Source organism: Pelobates fuscus, chromosome 3 (genome assembly GCF_036172605.1).
Source record: "Pelobates fuscus isolate aPelFus1 chromosome 3, aPelFus1.pri, whole genome shotgun sequence".
NCBI classification, from domain to species: domain Eukaryota; kingdom Metazoa; phylum Chordata; class Amphibia; order Anura; family Pelobatidae; genus Pelobates; species Pelobates fuscus.
Window position 1 is genome coordinate 339,469,041 of NC_086319.1, and position 26,476 is coordinate 339,495,516.

Consider the following 26,476-nt stretch of genomic DNA (forward strand, 5'->3'; position numbering starts at 1 on the left):
TAAATAATAAAATATACTGGGCTTTTTCAACAAGATGCATAAAAAGCTCTTCAATTTTCCTTTGTTATTATTTGTGGGTAAGTCAGCGTAGACTGCAAATTGCAATGTTTTCTAAAACTTACATTTCCTTTTTTTAAATTTGGCTTATGGAAGTGTATTCTAGCACATTGCATTTTTTTATTCAACTGTAAAATACATTAGGGTTAAGAGTGCAGGTTTACAGATAGATGTTCTATCATGTGTTTGCACATAGGAAGGCATCAAAATAAAAAATAAAAAAAATCCACAACTGCAATATGAATATTTCCTATATATATTTATATGTATATACACACACATGTCCACAATGCAGTATTGTCTCACTTTCACTGAAAGTTTAAAAAAAAGCCTTGCCTGGCAGTATTGCACCTGTGCAGGTGCAGATATTTCTAACAGGTAAAATTTTAAAAAGTAATCTCAAAACTAAGTTTTCCAATTTTTTCTCCTACAATAACTGAGAATAATGCATAACTTAAAAATTCATAGGATAATATCATTCCACAGTTGAAAAAAAAATGACAAACTCGCTGCCATATTACATTGTCAAATTCTTTTTCTACTAAGTAAAAAAAAAAAGAAATAAAATAAACAAAATACAATTCCAGCCTATGTAGTGTATTATCGTTCCCCTTTTCATTCTTCAATATGTGTCTCATACTGTCTTTGTAGTAACACTGACTTTTCAAGCAGCTTCTAACCTCAAAGTCCCTAGATTCTACGAAGCTTGTATTCAAAGCATAAACCGTTTTGCAATCAGCTGGAAGTGTGTTTCCTTAGTCTTTGTTGTCCACACATACACAATGTCCACTATTAGCACAACTATCCATTACATACTGCATAAGCAGGAATGTTTCAGGTTATTTTCATTTACAGCTCAGCTTTCCCCATGGTCTTCCTCAGTTTTAACTGCAACAACATGAGTTTTTGTGCCAGCATCCTTAACATCTATTGCTTGGTCACTGCTTGAACATTTCTGCGGAGAAGTAGCAACAACACCCTTCTGTAGTATCTCTGTAGCCTCGTGCTCTAAAACTTCTGAAGGTGTTAAAGGCTCCAGATGAACACTACTTTGATAACTGGTGTCAGAACCTACATATTCTGTGTCATCCCTTCTCCTCAAAAACTGCACAAAGCTGACATCTTCGTCAGAATTACAGTCCTTATTGTCCTCTATTTTGTCCAGTGGTTCAAGGAATTGTTTAAGATCTTCAGTATCTTCAGAGAATGCTGTATTGTCTGGAGCCTGACTTGATTCATCCTCTTTGGAAGCCACTTGCTCTTCCTTAGCACTGCAGTTATTTTTTTCACACAGTTCTGCTTTTCCTACATCTGCATTTGTAAAACAGTTTTCCGTATTATTTTTAGCAGAGTCGTCTTTGGGCTTCTCAGATGCAATCTCTATGTTACACAAGGATGTGTTTCTTTGGACCGCTTGAAACGCATGACTTTCAACAATACTGCTTTCTTCTTGTTTCATCACCACTTCATTTTTTTCCCCTGTGCTAAAAAAATAAAATAATTTTGTATAAAAAAGAAATTAAAAAACAAAAACATTCAGAAACTTGACAGAGCCAAGTTACCTTAACTACATTGCACATTTTTTAAGAAAAAAAAAAAATAGCATAAATATGGAGTATCGAAGTGGAACATTAGATGATGTTGCACATAAAACATTCACCTAAATCCATTTTTGACCTGAAGTTTTCTGCGAGCGATGAGCACAAGCATAGAAGGTATATGAAAAGTCTCCTCCAACATCCATGACCACTTCTGCTTTTTGAAGTGGTCATGGAGGAAGGGATAATAATGTGCAGTGTTTCTGCTTAAAAACATTGCACAACCAGAATATTTACACTTGATGCTAGTTTTTCCTCCACGGAACACATGACTGTTTCGGGCTTCAGGGTGCACTGCAAGCTGGCAACATGTAATCTGATTCTCCTCCCTGCAGCCTTTGACCTCTGTATCCCCTCTGTGTAATCTTTTTTAGGCTCCCTCCCCAGCCCCTCTCTATGACAGGCCTCTGATTGTACCACGCAACGGCCAGGGTAAAAATTTATTTTATTCCTTTTTTGTAAGAAGGGAGGAATCAAAAGAATAATGTCCAATAGAGTACTATTCATTGAAAAGAGAAAAAAAAAAAAGATTAATAGTTATAAGGGTTGGAGTAACCCTTTATGTGTGGTATAGATTTTTTTTATCAGATACACCGCTTTGTTTCTTCCTTCAGCACACTGACTGGAGAAGACATATTTTGGATTGATTTTTACCTACTTGATCTCTTGAAAAAGTATCAGTTTTTCCACTCCGATAACACAACTTAAACAACCCAAGGCATATCAGATTGTTAAGGCAAAATTATATATTATAATTTACCAACTATGTTTACCTAAAACTAAGATTTTCTGTTTTTAATTTTTTTTCCCCATCTCTTTTCAAATTCCATATTGACAGACTGCTATGTCATACAAATCTTGTGTCTATAGAAAAAAAGACGTCTAAGGACGAATAAACTCAAGAAAACTTTAGGTAAACTAACACTATAGTGCCAGGAAAACAAACCTGTTTTCCTGGCACTATAGGGTTATTAGGTCCCCCCTCTCGCTGGGCTGAAGAGGTTAAAACCCCTTCAGCCACTTACCTTAATCCAGCGCCGGGCTCCCTCGGCGCTGGTGACCTCTCCTCCCCCTGCTGACGTCCGCTCTGAATGCGCATGCGTGGCCAGAGCCATGCGCGTATTTAAACCGCCCAGAGGAAAGCATTACTCAATCCTTTCCTATGGACATCCAGCGTGAGTTCAATGCGATTTTCGCATTGAGGATCGCGGAAGCTGCCTCTAGTGGTTGTCAGGGAGACAGCCACTGGAGGCTGGATTAACCCTCAATGTAAACATAGCAGTTTCTCTGAAACTGCTATGTTTTCAGCTGCAGGGTTAAAACTAGGGGAACCTGGCACCCAGACCACTTCATTGAGCTGAAGTGGTCTGGGTGCCTATAGTGGTTCTTTAATATCTTTTCATGAGTTAACTACAGAAAGTGAGAAAGACAAGCAGAGACAATGTGAAACTCTAGACAATTAATATATTTTATTTACCTGTTATTTGTTTTTTCCAACACATGTGTGCCAGATTCTTTCTGCAAACAAAGAAATCACAATTACAAACCGCACTATGATTTGTACTCTATTCATTAAATAACCTTTTAAACTGTAGTTTATCATTTTATCTTTGAAAAAAATGCACATTTGAAAAGCAATGTTTCATTTGCATTTACTTTATCAAAATCTTGCATGTTTTCTCTCTCTCAGTTTGCTAAATCATTGGTATTTTCGTCCTTGATGGTCCAATTCACAGTTACAATGGCAAAAATAAAATAAAATAATAAAACATAAAAACAAATTTCATGATTTCAAACGTTCAAATTATAATTTCCAAACACCTTAAAATCAAACACTAGTTTAATTATAGCAACGCAGCACACGGTTTAGTAAAAATAACAGGGTGAAACACTAGATGTGTTTTGCCCTCATAGAGCTCAAGATGTTGCATACTGATGAGCAATTCAAAAATGTTTCACACATACATGTATGTTGGGTAACAAGTCATTATTTAGGAATTGCTAAGAATAAAAATCTTTATCCAAAAAACACATGACATTTTCCCTGCCGCTCTTCCTAGCGCAAGTATTACTTTACTAAATCAATGAGTTTTTTGTTTTTGTTTTTAAAGACATAGACCACATTAATTCAACTTCATGTGGCTCAGAGAGATCCTGGTGAGCCAGAAACATTTTACTAAATTTTCATTAAATGAAATTAGAACATCTAATCAGATTTAGCAATTACCAGCACATGAAAAACGGTTTCTATTGTTTAAAAAAATACTATATAATGTTACAAGTTAAAATGCTTTATTAGGTCTGCATTTAACCCCTTAAGGACCAAACTTCTGGAATAAAAGGGAATCATGACGTGTCACACACGTCATGTGTCATTAAGGGGTTAAACACAGAATGCAGTTTGAGGCTTAAGGAGAATTGAATTTATCTCAAACATTTCCCTCTCTATAAGAGTATTTTCAATTAATATCAAATCCACACACTTTGCACAACCCTTCCAAGCAAAGATGTGAGAACAAATTAATTATCTCAAAGCAAATGATCCCTCTAAGCTAGCTCTGTTGCCTCTAGGCTAGGAGGCAAGAGAACCAGAGACTAATTTATATTGAGAACCCAGGGCAACCTACTGCAGAGGATGGAATAGCACACACATATTAAACGGACAATATTGCAATTTCTGAAATATACACATACACACACTACTCTCATTCCTACATAATATCTACTCCATTATCTCCTACAACGCAAGCTGTGAAAACCACAACTCTCAGACTCTACTTTTGGGATGGATTTAACAGATTTGGGGTTTTGCATTCCACATAAATAAATCTATTGTAATAGTTGAATTTATGCATCATTTTGATGCCTACAGAATCACACAGACACAAAAACAAACAAACCACAACTAAGGATTTCTTAGTTAACAGCAATCGGTGTAGCTAAAACACAGACAAGTTATTTTCCCACTAATAAAAATTAAAAACCTATTCTCTAAAACATAATCAGGTTTTAAGAGAATCAAAATGGCTTGTCCACTAGAACAGTAAAAGTGTTTTTTTTTTTTATCCAGTGCTATAACATTAAACTACAAAGTAAACAGATATATGTCTGAGATCTATTTAGCTATATATTCATATTTCAGTATACAAATAAATATTTACATAATAGAAGAAGGTTACCTTGCAATATGTTTGCCTCAGTCCTACTGAAGGGTCATATATTGATCTACAGATGAGATGCAGATACAGGAGTTTAAAAATACAAAGCAATAAACCAAAATAGATTTTCATAAAACATGTAAAATAGATTATATTACGACTTTTTATGGTGAAACATGAGGTGAAGTCACAGAATAGACCAGACCAAAACACGCACATTTAATCAATTTAAGTGATTGGGAAACCAAAAGAAAAAACAAAAAAAATTAACAAAAAAAACAAAACTACATGATTTCTTTTTTAAGGTGGCAAAAGGATAATATTGAAATCAAGTAAAATCAAAGGAATAACATTCAGCTGGTGGGTTTGTAAATAATGTAAAAGATTAAAGATTAATGTAAAAGATGAATAAGATTAAATTAGGGCTGTAAAGATTACAACCTAATAAGTCTACTGTTTGAAAGCATGTATCAAAGAGAGTTAGCCATTGAGAATGGGTCTGATTGGCAGAATATACAAAGAATCTATTCACTATGTGCTGAATTTGCTTTAGGAAATTTGTCTAATTTCATTCAGATCACAGAATCCCTTTGAAGTACAATGTATTCTCTACTGACTAAAGTGAAAACATTTTGAGTCAAATGGGTCTCTGCTATCAATGAAGCAGTGAGATTCCTTTAAAAATAGATCCAGTTGATCGGAAGCTGAAAGGTAACCGAATGGCAACCAATTATATAAAAGAGAGAGAGAAAAAATGAATACTGCTAAATAAAATGCAGTGTTGAAAGAGAGGTTTTAGATACTAAGTATTGTTACAGGGTATAGGAGAGTTTGGGAGAAGTGTTAGGGTGGCTTGGTACAGTTCCTTACACCTTTGTGTGGGAAAAAAAGGGAAAATTGATCAAACAAATTAATGGGATTCAGTGGTAGTTTGGATTTTCGAGAGTAGAGATGAATGCATAGATATTTAGCTGATATTAACAACTATTCAAACAGCAGCAGAACTGTAAACTGCTCAAATAAATAATTGATAACTGACTGAATGACTTTCACACATCAAACTTTCAACTTAAATATAGCAAATTGATGAATTTGGAAAACCAAAATATTTTGTATAATGTTGCATTTGCTAGTGCACACAACAACGTTGTCAACCTAAAAAGGTTGAATTCGCTCTGGTTAGCTGACTATGCAATATACAACTGCTTGCTAAGAGGTATAGTATGCTATACTTGGTATAGTATGTGCCTGTCAAACATTCCCTTCGTTTTATATAAGAAATGTCATTTAAAAAAAACTATGCACAAGAATATCAGCGGGTTGAGGAACTTCTATATTTCACGAATTTGTATCATGAAAAAAATAAATCTAATAAAAAGTATACACACCACACACAACAAAAATAAAAAATCCATAATTTGTAAAATTCAAACGGAATTTGTTTGCTAGCCTTTCAAATACTCTTCCACTATGCATTAGGTAGGCAGGAGACAATTCTGTGTAGCACACACCATTCTTTTAACAGCCTGTAAATTATTTAAATATAATGACAAGGCCTATTAATTACTTTGCTTATCGCAACATCACTGTGATTGATTTTCTCGGTTTAGTTAAGAAAAACATTGCTTGTGATATAGCAATACAGCCCAACTTCTTCCATGCTTGTAAAGTCATCAGTTTTAATATTTATCTAACCTTTGGAAAGGTCCTTTGTTTAGAAATAGCTGGCGACTGTATCTTCTTTTGTTGAGGCAGCACAAAGTCATTTTTAATCTGCTGAAGTGTGTTGCTATTAGCTACTACACCTGACTTGAGATGTTATTAATCATGACTTAAATGATTCATGACAATGTTCTCTTCTGGGACAATTAGCATACTGGGTGCAATAGGATGTACGAGACTCTGGAAATCCTTTCTAGGGCATTGCCATTTAAATCAGCACTCATTTATTTATTTTTAAGCAATTCTGATTTAATACAAACACTACAAAGCATGAAGACAACAACGATTTAGGCAGGAAAGGGAAGTATTGAATGATACATAGATATTTGAAAAACAGTTAAAAGTTGAGTCTAGTATACTATATAGAAATAAGAATACACTATTTAAACATTTTCATTTTGTTATGCATGGAGAGGGAGAGAAGGTAGGTTACAAAAAGGGACAGTGGTTCAAGCAGTTTGCCAAGAAAGTTAAAATAGTTAAACATAACAAAAAGGTCTAAAGAAAATGAATCCCAAAGAGGTCAAGTAAACCATAAATCCGTACAAAAGCATACAATCCTACAATGCTTCCACCTAGAGATGTCCCGAACAGTTCGCCGGGAACTATTCACCAGCGAACATAGCTTGTTCGTGGTCGCCGCGGCGGGCGAACATATGCGATGTTCGGTCCGCCTCCTATTCGTCATCATTGAGTAAACTTTGACCCTGTACCTCACAGTCAGCAGACACATTCCAGCCAATCAGCAGCAGACCCTCCCTCCCAGACCCTCCCACCTCTATGACGAATAGGGGGCGGACCGAACATCGCATATGTTCGCCCGCCGCGGTGACCGCGAACAAGCTATGTTCGCCGGCGAACATTTCCTGGCGAACTGTTCGGGACATGTCTATGACCACAGCCCCTTTTGGGAAAAAATGGTTACCAATTATATTAACATTTCCATCATTATTTGCTGGATAAAATAGGTCCTATAGATTGTCGAAAAACCTTTCCAAATTTACCAATGTCTGTCAGAGGTGTGTGGAAATAGTTCTGTCTCGCAATGTATGTTGTGCTGAAATAATAATCTGCCACAATCTTTCTTTCCTTTGCTATGTTTCTTTTTCTTTGTGATGCAGTCGTGATTAAATTTCTCAGAACTACTTATGATCAGAATCCATTTCTTTGTTTTCATCAGAGCGATATCTATACATATGTATCACATATGTTTCTTTGTATAATGTGAAGATTTCCGATATATTTCTACATGGAAAAAATTAATTGCTGAAAAATCTGCGTGAACCTATTTATCAAAACATTTAAAGAGAGTGTAATGTCGGCTTTTCCTTCCTAAATAAATGCACATATTACCATGTGCACACTTACCTTTTCTCAAGGTTCTTGGCAGCCAATGTTAAAGCGGCACTGTCACACCGAACTTACCTTTCATCTATAGTTTCCTTTTCTCTTCCTCTCTCAGAATCTGTTCTTTTCTTTATTTATGATCTATATTTCTTTAATAGGTAAGACAAAGTAGGGACTACTTTGCCTTGTGTATTTTTCCTAAGCCTGACGTTCTCTGACACACTCAGAGTATTATGGGAAAACTTTCTTTGACAAGTGACCCTTGGTCCGCACCCATGTGTAGGTTTTAAAAAAATATATAACTTATAAAACTGTATATTTCTAGTTCAATTTCTGAACAGATTAGTGAAGGCAGTTGCAAGCACCATTATATTTGCATGTATGGTAGGAAAAGCAGCTCAGTGCTATTCCCATATCTTTGTAATCAAAAGCAATTATTGGCTGAAATTGCTCAGCTACTTTCTTGCGGTCACCACGGTAGGCAGCTAAGTAAAATATGGCCTAAATAAAATAAATCTCATAGGTTAGTATCCTTTTTTTTTTTTTTTAAACATCTGTTTCCTAATGCATTCTGAAACTATGGTGAACGCTACCTTGGAGCAATCCTCTAAACTGGTCAGTGGAATAAGCATGCTTAATTTCTGTAAATCACAATCTCATGTTGGATTAGTCATATCAGATATGCGCACATTACAAATATAAGAGGGAAGATAGCAAGACTACTTTTTTTTTTTATAAAACCTGAGAGCCATTTAAACGTCATAAACGAAATAAAAAAATAAACACATTTTCAATGCCAAGATTCCATTTTGGATCAACTTCGTATCCATATATCTTACAATGCTGAAAGAACAAATTTAATATGATATAATCTTTAATATATTTTATATATGTCAGTCTGCTTGGCTTCTTTTGAAGTAGCTTTTACAGTTTTGGTGTGAAATATATGGAGAGAAAAAAATAGCAGGCGAAAGCATAGAACAATGGCAGCAAAAGAAAAAGCTGTTTAAAGACAACCAAATGTTGGTCAGTGAAAAAGCGGTTAGTTCACCCACAGATATAAATAAAACAACAAATAAATAAAAATAAATGTTAGCCAAGTAATTTTAGTAGGCATATCAAGGAGAGCTGTTGTATTTTTTACCTTTTACCATAATTGTGTTTGTGTTAAGGGATTAATCCCATTTGTGAAATGCTTAACATACAGAGCCCAGCATAGGAAACAAAACACACTAAACACATATTATACAAAGTAAACACTGTCCTAATACTACTAAAGATGAGAAGCCAAAACTTAATAGAATAGCTTAAGGGCAGGAAGTAAAAAGCTAACTTACTTAGATATGTCTCCTTGGAGGGTTGAGGAAATTATGGAAACTGAGATCAAAAGAAAAAAAAAATATGAATTTACTTTGAAAAAATAAAAAAAAAATCTCAAAATTCACAATACAAACGATAAAATGAACAGTGAGAGATGAGAAAAAATTACATGATAAAACGTGAAACATAGAGCCACTGTATTCTTACCCGTCTCCATGATAACTTGGCATGAGTGAGAGTGGCTTTTACCCAAATGTTTTGCCATGTCATCTATACCAGAAACATCAGTTAGGAAGTCACAATTGAGGCAAACCAGGGTAATACGCCTAATAAAATAGAAATGGAAGCTTCTATTAGGTAATATATTGCTACTTTTTAAACAATTCAGAAAATGTTGGAAAAAAAGAGCTAATGGTTTGCAAAAGGCAAATTAATAAAATTAAAAAGGATCATAGCACAACAATATTACCTCTTGTCTTTATGAGTCTTTTTAAAACCTTTAGATCGTTTATGCGAATTTCTGCCATGAAAACTGTAAAACAGACAAGAATATAAACATTACTGAATGCACAAAAATAATATATGTCCATGTGACCATTGTTATCCCTACTACATTGATATTAATAAGGTTTATGTATTCACTAAGCCACTCAAACATAAAATTCCACTGAAAATGAGAGGGAAGTAAGGACGGGATTCAATACAAAAAGTAGTACTCTAGAACTATATACCGTATATACTAGAGTATAAGTCGACCCGAATATAAGTCGAGACCCCTAATTTTAGCCCAAAAAACTGGGAAAACTTATTGACTCGAGTATAAGACTAGGGTGGGAAATGCAGCAGCTACTGGTAAATTTCTAAATAAAATTATATCCCCCCAAAATTATATTAATTGAATATTTATTTACAGTGTGTGTATATAATGAATGCAGTGTGTGTGTTTGTATGAATGCAGTGTGTGTGTGTGTGTGTGTGTATGAATGCAGTGTGCATAGTGTGTGTGTATATAATGCACTGTGTGTATGAATGCAGTGTGTGTATGAATGCAGTGTGTGTGTGTATGAATGCAGTGTGCGTAGTGTGTGTGTATATAATGCAGTGTGTGTATGAATGCAGTGTGTAGTGTGTATGAATGCAGTGTGTGTGTGTATGAATGTAGTGTGTGTGATGCAGAGTGTGTTTGTGTGTGTGATGCAGAGCCTTGGTGGGGGGTGGGCATTTTTATTATTATTTTTTAAAATTATTATTATTATTATTAAAATATAATTTTTTGATATATTATATTTTATTTCTATATTATTATTATTTTTACTATTATTATTATTATATAATTATTTTCAATTATAATTATTATTTAATTAAATTTTTTATTTATATTTTATTCGTCCCCCTCCCTGCTTGTTAGCTGGCCAGGGAGGGGGGCTCTTATTCCCTGGTGGTCCAGTGGATGGGCTGTAGGAGGGGGGCTGACAGGAAGCTGTAACTTACCTTCACAGCAGCTCCTGTCAGCTCCCTTCTCTCTCCTTTGGTCAGCTCCCTCTGTAAGTCTTGCGGCCGCGCGGAGTAACCCGTGGCAACGCTCTGACCCCACGGCTCTCGCAAGGGAGCTGACCGGAGGAGAGAGAAGGGAGCTGACAGGAGCTGCTGTGAAGGTAAGTTACAGCTTCCTGCCAGCCCCCAACAGGACCGCCGGGCTGGTAATGAGCCCGGCGGTCCTGTCTGTATTATGGCAATGTAAGTTTCCATAATACAGGCATTGACTTGAGTATAAGACGAGTGGGGGGTTTTCAGCACAAAAAATGTGCTGAAAAACTCGTCTTATACTCGAGTATTTACGGTACTAATACTAGTCTGTGGAACCTGTTTAGAAGAATCTCCTTATTCTTTAGTCTACTTTAAACACTTGGAGCACATGTATAAACTTTGAAGCCCAAATGAGAAATAAAAAGCAATCCAATCTTTCTACAGAGCATTTCTACAAGACACACTTACCTCCCAGCCCTTTCCTGTGAATCAACCTGGCCAGTCAAAAAAAAAAAGGAACAACAACCACCCAGTGTTTATGCATGCAGGAGTGCCACCAAAAACAGCCTCCATTGGCCATGTTCATAATTTAACCCCACTGGGTACACACCATTCCCTTGTCTGTAAGATAACTTAGGTTTCCCGCATGTATTTAGAAAAAAAGATGAAGCTAGGGTCTATACAGCATTCATCAAAACGGCAATAGAGTACTTGGATGCAAAATCAATCCAAACCTTGATTTTTTTATTGTATTTAAATAGTCATAGTGACCTTTAAGCATCAGTAAAACAAACCATATTCTACCAACTGTTTCACTTTATTAAGTACATCATGGATGTATATGTCAACAACTATCTATCACTATACATTTTTGTTTAAAAGGGAAAATGTAGATTGGAATGCTTCAGTACGGTCTTCCTCAAATCAAAGTGATGGACTTAAAACAGACTTAAGGGGACATGCATCACTTTACAATTATATTTTTAAACCAGCAAGCAAACTCTTTTAAATGAATATACAAACCAAAATAAGGAAAGAAAAAATTTGCCACCCATTTCAGTTTCAGACCAGTCTAATAATGAATGAAACAGGGCACCATTTTGCAGCAGCAGGAGAAAGAAAAAGCAGACACTGGAGTCTGCTCTGCACATTGATCAGACTCCCTCTCTATTTCCCCTGTCCGGATGTTGCATGGTGAAGAGATCTTCACTTGTCTATATCTGTCAGGCATGCCCAATGCATTTTTCCAGCATTCCTAGGGATAGGACACTAATTGGTTAGATCAGTGTTCCCATTGGAAGGTGTCTGGAAAGCATAAGGCAGAAGAAGTAGGTAAATATGAAAAGAAAAAATCATATTTACCTGCTTTCTTCAGTCTGCATAGTGAGGTAACTGTATCTTTGAATAAGACAGTTGTCTCAAAGAGATGCATGTCCCTTTAACATAAAAATCTGCTGTGTATATTAAACAGATTTACAAGACTGCTAAAGCTGTTGAAAAAAAACAGTTGTCTCAGAGTGATGCATGTCCTTTTAAAGAGTTGCAAACTGCATTGTGTTTAGAGCGCTCTGAGCCCACTCTCATTGCTCAGAATGGCTTATAGTTGCAGTGAGCTGTAATATCAATCAATCAATTGTTGCTGCTATAAGGCAGCCCACAATGGGTTGCAAGTGTCAATTTTGCAATTATTGTACATGTAAACCAAACCGGTAATGCCCTCTGTCTTGTCTGCGGCTTCTCAATAGTAAAATACAGCCTGAATTTGCCGTTGAGAATGGGTCTTCTTGGCAAAATATACAAATAATATATTCACTATGTGCTGAATTTGCTTTAGCAAATGTGGCTAACAGAATCCATTTGAAGTTCAATGTATTCTCTACTGACTGAAGTGAAAACATTTTGAGTCAAATGGGTCCCTGCTATCAATGAAGCAGTGAGATTAATTTAATAATAGATCCAGTTGATTGGAAGCTGAAAGGTAACCGAACGGCAACAAATTATATCAAATGGAGAGAAAAAAAAACCTGAATAATACTAAATAAAATGCAGTGTTGAAAGAGAGGTTTTAGAGACCAAGTATTGTTACTGGATAAAGGAGAGTTTGGGAGAAGTGTTAGGGTGGCTTAGGTACAATTCCTTAAACCTTTGTGTTAAAAAAAGGGAAAGTTGAGCAAAAAAATGAATGGGATTCAGTTGCAGTTTGGATATTCTGGAGTAGAAATGAATGCGTAGATTATTTAGCTGATATCCCTATAGTAAAACACAGCCTGGTTTACAAAACAGTGAATCTTGGTGTGTATTGACAGATTGCAGCTGCTTTATAGTATTATCGTATGTGATGATTGGAACTGGTTATTCCATAATAACTCGCTGTTCACGAGATTATGAAAAAAGATTAGTCCACATAGAGCACAATAAGGTGGTCCTGAGTAAAAGGTCTCATTGTAATGTAGGAGTCTTCTTGCAACTGCAAATATACACAATAAGTAGTGTACAAATAGACACAATAAGTAGTGTACAAATAGACACAATAAGTAGTGTACAAATAGACACAATAAGTAGTGTTCAAATAGACACAATAAGTAGTGTACAAATAGACACTTTAAAAGTGGAGTAACTTCTTCGTGTTTACTTAATTTTTGTCAGGTTTTTGTAAACTCATGATCTATATAATTCTTTAAAAATATAGGGTCTCAATTCTGAATGGAGAATTTTGAAATATTTGCTTTGAAGTGACTATTTCCCATATGCTTAATGGAAATAATGATAATGTATACCCTCTCTCAAAAAAAGATTTATAAAACGGCACAACAGAGACTGTATAAAGGTTTGTTATTGATGTTTTTCTTAGTAATATCCTCCTCACCAGGTGTATTTGATCAAGTTACATTGCCTGTCTCATTAAAGATTATGAGTCTTAATCAAATTATATATTTGAAAGCCCCTACTAACAAGCATTTGCTAGAAGTCAATATAATAAATAGATTGGAACCTTTGTATTTAATCCGATATAATAAAGCATATTTATACACAAATGGGAGAGAAATGTTTTAGCTTAACTTACATATTTTAGAAAGGAAAGTAACAACGTACCTCATCATGTGGTTCATGTAGGCTTTATTACAACTTGTACTGAACTTGCACTTGCTGCAGTGTACATATGTATGGTAATGACTTTCAAAATCTTTCACTTCCAGCTGGCACTCAATACACTTATGAAGCCCAGAGACACACCTAATAGGATAAAAAAAAATGTGAATTATACTGTGAATAACAGAAATGGAAATCACTGGAACTGTAAGAATTGTACAGTAAATGTGTATTTTTAATCCCAACCTGAATATCTCAAACTGTGCAGGACACCACTATTGATATACAGTGAGGGAAAAAAAGTATTTGATCCCCTGCTGATTTTGAACGTTTTTTTCCACTGACAAAGAAATTATCAGTTTAGAATTTTAATGGTAGGTGTATTTTAACAGTAAGAGACAAAAAAAATCACAAACAATTCCAGAAAAATGCATGTCAAAAAAGTTATAAATTGATTTGCATGTTAATGAGTGAAAGAAGGCCTTCGACTTAGTACTTGGTGGCAAAACCCTTGTTGGCAATCACAGAGGTCAGACGTTTCTTGTAGTTGGCCACCAGATTTGCACACATCTCAGGAGGGATTTTGTCCTACTCCTCTTTGCAGATCCTCTCCAAGTCATTAAGGTTTTGACGTTTGGCAACTCGAACCTTCAGCTACCTCCACAGATTTTCCATGGGATTAAGGTCTGGAGACTGGCTAGGTCAGTCCAGGACCTTAATGTACTTATTCTTGAGCCACTCCTTTGTCGCCTTGGCAGCGTGTTTTAGGTCATACTGGAATACCCATCCACGACCCATTGTCAATGCCCTGGCTGAGGAGGTTCTAACCCAAGATTTGACGGTACATGGCCCCGTCCATCGTCCCTTTGATGCGGGGCAGTTGTCCTGTCCCCTTAGCAGAAAAATACCCCCAAAGCACAATGTTTCACCTGCATGTTTGACGGTGGAGATGGTGTTCTTGAGGTCATAGGCAGAATTTCTCCTCCTCCAAACACGGTGAGTTGAGTTGATGCCAAAGAGCTCGATTTTGGTCTCATCTGGCCACAACACTTTCACCCAGTTCTACTCTGAATCATTCAGATGTTCATTGGCATATTTAAGACAGGCCTGTACATGTGCTTTCTTGAGCAGGGGGACCTTGTGGGCACTGCAAGATTTCAGTCCTTCACGGCGTCGTGTGTTACCAATTGTTTTCTTGGTTACTATAGTCCCAGCTGCCTTGAGATCATTAACAAGATCTTCCCGTGTAGTTCTGGGCTGCTTCCTCACGGTTCTCATGATCATTGAAACTCCACGAGGTGAGATCTTGCATGGAGCACCAGACCGAGGGTGACTGACCGTTATTTTGTGTTTCTTCATTTGCAAATAATCGCACCAACTTTTGTCACCTTCTCACCAAGCTGCTTGGATCAAATACTTATTTCACTCATTGACATGCAAATCAAGTTATAACTTTTTTGACATGCATTTTTCTGGATTTGTTTTGTGTTATTCTGTCTCTCACTGTTAAAACACACCTACCATTAAAATTATAGACTGATCATTTCTTTGTCAGTGGGCAAACGTTCAAAATCAGCAGGGGATCAAATGATTTTTCCCCCTCACTGTACTCTATGAGTGCAGAACGTGAACATGTTGCTGTTTTATGTCATACTCTAATGAAACCATTATGGGACTTTACTTGAAGTTACTATCAAAAAGAAGACACATTTTTAAAGAGATGTATTTGCATATTGATGGGTTTTTAGTGCAGACTTTATTTACTTTTATTCACCAATATTTAAACTAGGTCTCAATGTGTATTGCCATGAATTGCATGTTGATTTGTAAAAACCCATTACACAGCACCGCTAGTTATCACTGCACAATAGTTTAACAGGACTACAGAATGCCTGTTTTAAAATGTGTAAAACTAGATCACATGGCAACAGTACTATATAACAGAATTGAACTATTAAGGTTTGGGTTTAACCCCTTAAGGATCAAACTTCTGGAATAAAAGGGAATCATGACATGTCACACATGTCATGTGTCCTTAAGGGGTTAAAGATCATTAGTTTTGACATGCTTCAGTTATAGGCAAGTTACCCTAGGTTTCGCAAAGCAGAATTGATAATCTTGATCCTTTTTGTAGTTGTTGTTGTGGTGGTGGTGGTGGTGTTAGCATTTCCCAGTTTCTTTTGAGGTGGTGGTTTGGATTTCACTTGCTGAACATTAGATTTGGTTGCAGAAGCCTGGTTGGTTTTAGTGTTTGTGTTCTTGCTTTTAGGTGTCTGTACAGGGGTGGATGGAGGGCTAGTACAGATGGAAGTTGTAGTAGTAGATGCTGTATTCACATTCCCAACAGATGCACGAATTGTAACCTTGGGAAAGGAGAACAAAAAATAAATAAATCCAGGAACAACTTACGTAACTGTGGAAATCCATGCAACAGAGGCTTCAATGTAAATTATATTTCTCTTTGAAAATTATAAAATGTTGTGAAACAATAAGCAGCCTATAAAGGCAAAGTATTAGCAAGATTAGAAGATAATTTATTTTGTTACACCTCTCAGCGTTCATTTACTTTCTTTGACTTTTCTAAGCTAGGACCTGCAAATAGCTGATGTTTCAGACAATGAGCTGAACACTGCTTTGAAGAGCCTAGCTCAGGTGAGCTAACGACAGTGCCTACTGTGGAATTTCCAGATTCCAGATGAAGGTAGTCAAGGCAGAGAGGCAGCCCTTAAGTAAGAATTCAATCTGTTTCAAAACGGTCTGACTCCTTACAATAGGAGTTGCGTGGGTTCCTATATTTGGTATATTATATTTGATGATTGGAGTGTTCCTTTAAAACTGGCCAAATAAACCTAATTTCAGGTTGGCAATTTGTTCATAAAATGTATGCTTTCAGACCAGTTGCATTTCAACTTACCTTTGTCCCAGGAGGCAGTCCTTCTAATTGCTTTGGCTTTCTGAAAGTCCTATGATGCTGAGTTTTATGATCCATTTTTTCTTTACAAGTCAAAAACTGCAGTCTGCATTTGGCACATCTATATACGCCTTTATTCTACATTGAAGAAAAAAACATCATGATGCTAACTATCAAATTTGTTTTGAACACAACAGACACAAAAAAAGAAAAAGGGAAACAAACTAAACAAAGCGTAATTTACCACATATATATTGTACGTAAACACTATCTACTTCGGGTGATGGAACCATTACATTTATCAGTCTGATCACAGTAACTCATATTTTATAGTACACATTACAGCTTTTCTGATGGTTAGTGTGCAAAAAGCGCCCTTGGTGTTGTGTCAGTGTAGTTTGTTAAACCATTTAATAGTAATTGACTACTTACCTGGGTCCCTGTGCTGCATCTGGTCTCCTGCAGAAGAAGCCAGCTGTTTCTATTCAGCTAAATACTGCAGTGGTTATAGAGCAGGGGTAGGCAACCTACAGCACTAGTGCCATGCACGGCACTCGAGGTGCCTTTGCCCGGCACTCAAGGCTGCTAGAGAAAAACAGGCTCTAACCTATCAGGAGTCCCAGTAAAACTTCAGATATCTGCTAATCCGAAAAGGTGGTGAAGGACAATCCTCAATTTATGCATTGCAGCACGTAGAGGTAGTGATCTCAGAGCACTTGTGAATAGGAATCCACACTGTAGTAGAGCAGCCTGCAGCTGCTGTTGCAGCTCCTGTCCTTGACATGTACCTGGCCGGACTAGTCCCCACTGGAACCCAGGGAAGCCACCCACACTGCTAGATATACACAGAAATGCAGAATAACCCTCCCCTCATACAAATAATACGGACAGCCCACACACAAACATACACACAATCCGCACAAACGAAACACCACTAACAATCCACATACATGCACACAACCTCACATGCAATACCCCAAAAAGCCCCCACACACTACCAAACACACACTGTGACATATCCATCCACACACACACACACAATTGCACAAGCGGCCCCCATACACAGCCCACATTCATATGTATCATACACAATACCATAAACTACTCATGAACATAAACAATATAATAGCTCATATACGCAGGGCCATCTTTAACGCAGGGCAAACTGGGCAGCTGCACTGTGAGCCCTGCTGGCCTCAACTATTTCTAACCCTCTGGCCGGTAATCTGCACACTAAGGAGGCCCACCGGGTGGCCCATGCACAAAGGACCACCTGGTGGGCTTCTGTCAGCAGGGGCCCGCCGCACGCTGAGGCGCTTTAACAGCGCAAGCGGGCCCCTTGCTTTTCGGCAGCAGGCTGGGAGGAAGTGACGGCCGCGCATCACTTCCTCCCACAAAGAGAGGAGCGCCCGGGAAAGAAGAGTAGGCAGATGCGAGGGGGGCTGGCCGAGAGCGCTAGACCCCAACTCCCAACACCTTCAACCACCAGCAGGAAAGGTAGGAAACTGGAGGGTGGGTTTTAAAGTGTATGTCTGTGTCAATATGTCTGTCAGTGTGTGTGTGTGTGTGTGTGTGTGTGTGTGTCTGTATGTATGTGTGTCATAACTGTGTGTGTCAGCATGTGTCAGTATGTCTGTGTGTCAGCATGTCTGTGTGTCAGCATGTGTCAGTATGTCTTTGTGTGTGTCTGTGTGTCAATATGTCTTTGTGTGTGTCAGTATGTCTGTGTGTATGTCAGTATGTCTGTGTCAGTATATCTGTGTGTGTCAGTATGTTTGTATGTCAGCATGTCTGTGTGTGTGTCAGTATGTCTGTGTGTGTATCTATCTCTGTGTGTGTATATGTGCATACATCTCAGCATTCACACACTAACACTACACACAAATACACCTCTGCATTCAAATCTCAACACTACGTACAAACACATGTATGTGTTAAGAAGAGTAGGCAGATTGGAGGGGGGCTGGCAGAGAGCGCTAGACCCCAACTCCCAACACCTTCAACCACCAGCAGGAAAGGTAGGAAACTGGAGGGTGGGTTTTAAAGTGTATGTCTGTGTCAATATGTCTGTCAGTGTGTGTGTGTTAGTGTGTCTGTATGTATGTATGTGTGTCAGAATGTGTGTCAGTATGTCTTTGTGTGTCAGCATGTCTGTGTGTCTGTGTGTCAGTATGTCTTTGTGTGTGTCTGTGTGTCAGTATGTCTTTGTGTGTGTCAGTATGTCTGTGTGTGTGTCAGTATATCTGTGTGTGTCAGTGTGTTTGTATGTCAGCACGTCTGTCTGTGTGTGTGTCAGTATGTCTGTGTATCTGTGTGTGTGTGTGCGCATTTCAGTGTGTATATATCTCTGTGTGTGTATATGTGCATACATCTCAGCATTCACACACTAACACTACACACAAATACACCTCTGCATTCAAATCTCAACACTACGTACAAACACATGTCTATGTTACACACCAAAATTATATGTAAATACACCCCTGCATTCAAAAACCAACACTACACAAATACATGCTTGCAATCACGCCAACACCACGTACAAACAAATTCCATACAAAAACCTGTTTACATTCAAACAAACAAAATCTGTTTAGTGCTAAATACAGACCTGCAAACATGGGTAAATGGTAGAGCCCCAGCTATCAATGCATTTCTGGAGTTGCACGACAGATGGGGATCTACCTTTTAATCACCCGTGCAACAGGGAGACCGCCAAGAATTCTTGCACCTCTCTACTTTTGGTCCGCCACTGCGTTGAGGTGGAGGACGTGATTGCATGGCTGGGAAGGAGGGACAGGGTCCAGGGGGCCCTAAGCAAATGCTTTGCCCAGGGTCCAGTCACTATTAAAGAAGGCCCTGCATATACGCACAAATACAACAATACAAAGCAATTACAGTAAAAGTAACACAAGCAGAATACGGCAGCATACACACCTTGAATTAAAAAAAAAAAATAGGACCGGCACGCTACGGGACATCACAATCCTATATCGGCACAGTGCTGCTAAAAGGTTGCCTACCCCTGTTATAGAGTTTGGAGTGTTCCTTTAAACCAGTCTTAACAACCTATACAAGTTCAACTTACTTGATGCTTCATGTAATGCTGCATAAATGGTGTTCCACATTTAATGACTTTGAGACAAAATGGGCATAGCAAACTTTTTGTATTTTCATGGGAATTTCTGAAATGGGTGTCCACTTCCACAAAAGATGAGGATCTGAAATTACATACCTAAAGGTAGAGAGAAAAACAACAATTCTTAAAATTTGTGGCTGACAACAAAGCCACACTGAAGGGAAAATACCCTTTTAATCAGTATAGATTTTCAGAAAGCTTCTCCAGTTCAGCTCATTCAAAATTAACAAATTGAATATAACAAGCTCATTTACATTTAAAGAGAAACACAAATCCAAACTTCCACCTGCAAAGACTTTCATAGTGTGCATGTGCCTAAGAGCACCCCAATAATGACAGGTTTGTAAAAAACAAACAAAAAACACCTGTAAAAACATATACTATAATATAAGAAAAAGAAATGTAATTGTTCACTTATACTATTGACATCCTATTTACAAGACATCATAAAAACAAATTGCCTCTTAACGAGACCATTACTTATGAAAATGACTCACATTGAATAAAATATTGAAAATTGCCTATAACTTGTGTTAAGCTTTTTTTATTTTCCAATGTTATGATTCATCACGCTTTAAATGCATATTAAAGATGTATCAAACAAAACCCCAACATTCAGCTATGTCCAGGCACAGCCAGGGTGCACTTTGCGTTTATCTGTTTATCTGTACACCTTTACTATGCTAGTGAAAATGACAGCGCTTTTAACAATGATTGACAGGGAGCTAAGATGGAGATGTCCAGTTGCAGGATAAAGTGGTGTAAATTTCTACATTTAATTTCATTTTTCACACTTCAATACAAATATACATATTTAAAATTTTGGGAAGTAACCATTCTTAGTATAGGCAGACTACATCTACATAATTTTGCCCCTCCCTTGCGAGTTTTTCACATGAGCAAGAAAAAGAAACACAAGGGGGGCGGGGCCTGACTACAGAGTGGAGCAGACGCATGTCGCTGCTGCTCCCGCATCTAAACTCACCTAATGGCAATTCTCGATGAACAGCGGCGGTGAGCCGACATCTTGTTGCTCCCAAGCGATAGGGGACATCGAGACCGGCATGATGACACCACGCAAGTGGATCTATGTACCGGATCCGACCCACCCAGGATTACGGCCTACAAGCATGGCGGCGGTGGGGGAGACGGACGCTCTCCCACTGCTGATACACACGGCAAGGCGAAGTTGGAACCCCCGTTCCCCCCCTATGGACCGGTGGGGGTTATCCCGGTCCCCACCAAAGCGACACACATGGCTGCACGGACTGCACCTGCCCACTCAGGCTTGGGCTCCGGATGCTCCGGGCCCAGCAGTATGGCAGAAGCCCTGTACTATATGGAACCTGTACCTGCACAACCCACAAGCCTGGATTTGATATTCCAGCAATTTATGGAAAAGCTGGACCGACTCTTTGCAAAACCCCCTATGAACCACGGAGGTAAAGCACGGGGGCCGGGGAAGCAGAGGCGGAATGGGCCTGCTACGGGCAATACATACCCTTTTGCGCCAATGTCGAGCACCGACCGCCCACCCGGGCCGAGGGTCACCAGGAGGCTAACTCCTCAGCATCGGCCACATCGCCGGAAGCCTAACCGCCGCTGGCGGCGACGGAACACCAGGGCTCTCCGAAGCGCCCTTGCAGGGAAAAACTTGGCCTCTAGTAGCACCCGAGTTTGTGGCGCCAAGATGCAGACCCCACACAGAGCCTGGGGCCAAGAGGAGGCCCGGCAGCCCCCGCACCTCTCCCGCATTCAACGGACTCTCAAAGTACCGACACCCACAATGATAACACAGCTTTCCACCGGCAGCAGATATGGACGGGGTCCCTCCTCAGGGCCTACTGGAGAGGATGTCTTACCGAGGCATCAACCCTGCCACTGTACATGGCCCACCTGTCCAGCGCTCAGAGCCGGCATAGGCTGAACAAAACGGACTGAAATTAAGATTGACTATAACCCTGCAGACCTAACTGCGGAGAAGCAACAGGTTTCCATCGTGCAATTTATTGTTTAACGCTTCGTATGCAGTATAGCGCTAGTATGTTTAAGCATTTTGTTTTACTTTACTTTATTCTAACCTAGATAATTTCAATCACTAGTCACTACCTTACACCTAGGTATTACGGTGAAACTAAAAAGTTTAACAACACAGAACAAGGAATGTTAGCATGTACCCTACTGATACTACACTTTGCTATGGCATCTCATACTACTTATTAACTGCGTGCCTAAGTTATTGCATAGTCTACTGTCACTTTTTAATAGTCTGTCAGGATAGGCATAGCTACTAGCTACAACATGCTTTTGTTACACGACAAGTTAACACTATTTAAAAATAAAAAATGAGGCATCATTACTCAGGAAATGTAATTGTCCAAAGCTATCGATATACTAAACCTTTATTGTAAACCGTTATTGCATTTCCCTCTCTTTGTTTCTGTACCCCATCCAATATGATTCAATAAAAGAAAGATTGACAAAAAAAAAAGAAAAAGAAACACAAACATGCAACTGAAGCATAAGAGAAATTACAACTCCTGACTTTTAAAGGAAGGGTAGGGACATTTGTTCACACATCGGTAACCTTAAATTGTGTTTTCTTTAGAAGATTCCACATTTGCGTTGGCATGGGTCCTGCAATGCCCAAAAGGAGATAGACATCCTACTTACAATAGGTGATTCCAAAATCTTGAGAGGGCTTTGCAGAAAATAAGAGGTTATTATAAAACAAATGTTTAATATTTGAAAGTTTTTTTTCCCCTTAAATTAATATGTTGTTCCTATCTGCTAGTATGCAAAAAATAATTGGATTTGGTTACACTAACCCTTATGAAGATAGCTGGGTTATTACAAAATTCATAACTCCAGGAACCTTCTACATATTACTTTGGAATACAAAAATCGTATCGAGAAATGGTTCTGTTTCATTTACATAGGCATCATCTGTATTTTCCCAGGGACAGATAGATTCTAGTCTGCCATAAAACACATGGGGAGGACACTAAATGGTGGAAATGCTTTATTTCCTCAGTAAAATAATTTTTACATGTTTACGTGCTCATTGTGTGTTTAAAACTATTTTGTAAACTTTGTACTGGCTATCTTCAGTAAAAAGCTGTTGAGTGGAAAAAAAAACTATTTTACAAAGAATAACATGATATTATATGCTTAACACATTAGGGAATCCGGTAATAGAAAATAAAACACAAATCGATATTCTATGCTTTACTGATTTTTCGCAACTTACTTGGCAGACATAAGGCATTTCTCCAGGCTTATGATTGTCTTTCATATGTTGCAACAAAATCTGCTCAGATTCAAACGATAATTCACATATCTTGCAAATGGCTAGAGAAACGATAAACAACAAAATAGTTAAATATTTAAAATCAAACAACTTGTTAAAATAATCACTATAAAATCCAAGGATTTTACCCCACCAGCCAAAAGCAACAAACAAACAAAAAACAATGATTGATGAATTCAACTTGTATTACTGAACAGTCTTACCGCTTCCATTGCTCTAGATGAAGAGAGAGCAAAGTACTTAAGCACACCTACTGCAGAGGATGGAGACACTGAATTTCAGTGTGCAGCACTGCCCCAGGAAGCACCTCTAGTGGCCATCCGAGGAGCGGTTAGTGGAGTTATCACTAGGGTGTAATGTAAACATTGCATTTTCTCTGTAAAGAGACAGTGTTACCTGCAAAAAGCCTGAAGGCAATGATTCTATTCACCAGAACAAATACAATAAGCTGTAGTTGTTCTGGTGACTATAGTGTCCCTTTAAACATGACAGCAAACACTTATTCCATTCCGTCGTCGTAAACATACTTGTGTTAATCAGTTCTAGTCAACTCAATTATATTGTATTTTAACATACAGCTGAATCCAGTACCAAAGTATGAGAATAAAACAGCTATGGTAATTTACAGATATGATCCAGTGGGACACACCTACTGTGCCATAAAATATATTAAATGTTTCTTCAATATCAGAATTGAACGGTTGTTCCTAATGACAATGCAGATGTAAACTTAATCTAATTAAACATGTGTCTCAAAACCCAAAATGTTTTCTGGAACATCACTTTCACCGGTGTTTTATAGACACAAAAATAAAATTATTCACAATGCATGAAAAAAATTTAATTTTAATTTGCATCATGATTTCACTTTTCCCGTTTGGAATATGGCAAAAATAAAACATTTGTAAATGATGGATGTAACGCAGATAAAAAAAAGCCCCTCAGACACACATAAAACGTTTGCTTTCTAGTGATCTTACTTGTTGATTCGTAGAGTGTATGAGAACTCTCAATATGGCACTGCAGCTGAAATGGTGTGGGAAACTGCCGATAACAGTGGTGGCAGGTAGTGTGGTTTTCCCAGCTTTCGGTGCTTTGCTTCTCAAGCTCTAAATGGTGCTTCATATGGTTCATAAACCTACCAATGGGAAAACAGGTGCACAAAATTACCAAATTAACCATGTTCAATGTATACGATATAAACTATTGATATTATGCTGGAACAAATAGAAAACTTCCAACTTACAATGGTTCTTCAAACATATTTCATACTATTAAGTATGCATACTTTTTTAATGATATACTAGGTAAAAAAAGTGTTATGTTATAAAAGTACTGAAAAGTATTCATTTTCAAAGCAAACTAAGGCCTCAATCTAATTTAGTTTGGTAACACTTTGATATTTGTTTTAATAAATGATAAAGTTTTTGATATTTAAAAAAAACAAAAATATTTTACAAGTTTATCCAAAATATGAAATAATTTAGAACGCTTATCCAGAATTATTAAATCCATGCCTAAATATATATATATTTTTTTGTAAATATGGTTTTTATTTATGAAAATGCAGATGTGTACAAGCATGCAAAGTTGGTGAGGAGACACGCAGGTCTCATGCGTAATGTTATATATCAATGCATCTAACTTGACATCATATTCCTACGGGCTCGCAGGCCTCGTTTTCAGTAGGTCGTGTTTCAGTACGTTTGCCAGCTTCCTCTCTTCCCATTTTCCTTTCCGCTGCAATTCCCCTTATCTGATTTGTGTACCTGTGCTCAGGGTGTTGTGCACCTTCTGTCAGGGTAGGTAGGATTATCTGGTTATAACCTGGGAGACTCTGTCCCCTAAGTCCCCTGGGTTCCTGTATTTATTGGAGTCTTCCCCATGTGTGTTTTGTGTCTCGGAATCCTTTTTTTTGGGGGGGGGAACGTGGGGATTAGTCATAACAACCTAGATGTCAGTTTTGAGCGTTCCTTTTATGCGTTTATATTTTCAATATATGTTCGCTGGGCCATGTTCCTAGCAATTCGCTAGGCTTCTCCTATGCATGCCTAAATATTTAAGCGAGAGAGACAACACTAGCCAGTAGGCTATCAAGCTGGTGTGAACTTCCTTTCAAAACATTCTATTCCGTTTAACCTCTTAAGGACGGAGGCAATTTTCAAACTTGTAAAACAAAATCTGTAAAACAAAACCTAGAATCTGAGCTATATGTTTGCTCAACCATATGTTTGCTCAACCATAATTCACCACTTTCATATTAAGTGCTCTCACACATATGACATACAATTTTGTTCAGGAGAAATAGGGCTTGTATTTTGAATCAATATTTATATGAGAAATATGTATTAAATCTTTGTATGAAATTAAGAAGTTTTCTTATTTTTACATATCACCATGTACAGGTTTCATGGTGTTTTGGAAGGTTACAGGGTCAAATAAGGGGAGCTTGCCCATTTCAGTTTTTACACAATGAAATTTACCAGATTGGTTTTCTGGGCCGATGTTGCCTTTGAGATTGTATGGCAGCAGAGGAATGAAAACTACCTCCAACATGGCATACAATCCACAAAAGTAGACAACCAAGGGTATTTAAAATGGGGAATGTCAAGTCTTATTTAGTAGCCACTTAGTCACAAACCCTGGCCAAAGGTAGTGTTCATATTTAGTGTTGTTTTGCATTTTTCATACAAAAACTGCACTTTCACTGATAATATCATCGCCACTATACGTTTTACTGCTCTAAACCACTTCTATCTGTGTTCAGTGATGTCTTACGGGTACAAAGGTACAAACCATGTACAGGTTGTATGGGGTTTTGGAGGGTTACAGGGTCAGAGCTTGCAAATTAAATTCTCTGAAATGTTTGCCTGGGTTGTCAGGCAGGTTTCCCACTATATAATTAATATAAATACACTTAGAATGAAATTATACATACATACATACATATATATATATATATATATATATATATATATATATATATACACATACATACACAAACATAGATAGTTTCATTCTACTTTAATCTTGAGTGTATTTATAGAGTATTTATATATAATTATTGTATTTTATGAATTATATATTGGGGGACCTACCTGACAACCCAGGCAGTCTTAGTCTAGCCAATCTGACTGATGTGTCCTGTGATCGCAGTGTCACCGAGATCACATGACTCATCGCTGGGTTAGCTGCAGGGGGACTGCCTGGATTGTCGGCGCGAGGACCAGATCGTTAGGGTGTCTTATGCTGCCCTAACAGTGTTAAAGCCATCCTTTTGTATGACGCATTGCATGC

At 37.8% G+C, this 26,476-nt stretch overlaps 1 protein-coding gene across 2 annotated transcripts in view; it reads right to left on the reverse strand.

The window, feature by feature from the left end:
- Window positions 1-295: 295 nt before the first annotated feature.
- Window positions 296-26,476, reverse strand: part of ZNF280D (zinc finger protein 280D) — a 59,700-nt gene continuing 33,519 nt past the window's right edge. Inside the window, exons 10-21 of one of the 2 annotated variants that reach the window (XM_063449088.1) lie at window positions 24,160-24,317; window positions 23,120-23,220; window positions 19,819-19,965; window positions 16,734-16,868; window positions 15,908-16,182; window positions 13,823-13,963; window positions 9,672-9,734; window positions 9,410-9,528; window positions 9,220-9,259; window positions 4,835-4,880; window positions 3,133-3,173; window positions 296-1,541 (exon numbers count right to left, since the gene is read on the reverse strand). In XM_063449088.1, coding sequence (XP_063305158.1) covers window positions 914-1,541; window positions 3,133-3,173; window positions 4,835-4,880; window positions 9,220-9,259; window positions 9,410-9,528; window positions 9,672-9,734; window positions 13,823-13,963; window positions 15,908-16,182; window positions 16,734-16,868; window positions 19,819-19,965; window positions 23,120-23,220; window positions 24,160-24,317 — 1,894 coding nt within the window. In that variant the 3' untranslated portion in view covers window positions 296-913. The remainder of the gene's footprint in view (window positions 1,542-3,132; window positions 3,174-4,834; window positions 4,881-9,219; window positions 9,260-9,409; window positions 9,529-9,671; window positions 9,735-13,822; window positions 13,964-15,907; window positions 16,183-16,733; window positions 16,869-19,818; window positions 19,966-23,119; window positions 23,221-24,159; window positions 24,318-26,476) is intronic. The other variant, XM_063449089.1, reaches the window with a different exon arrangement.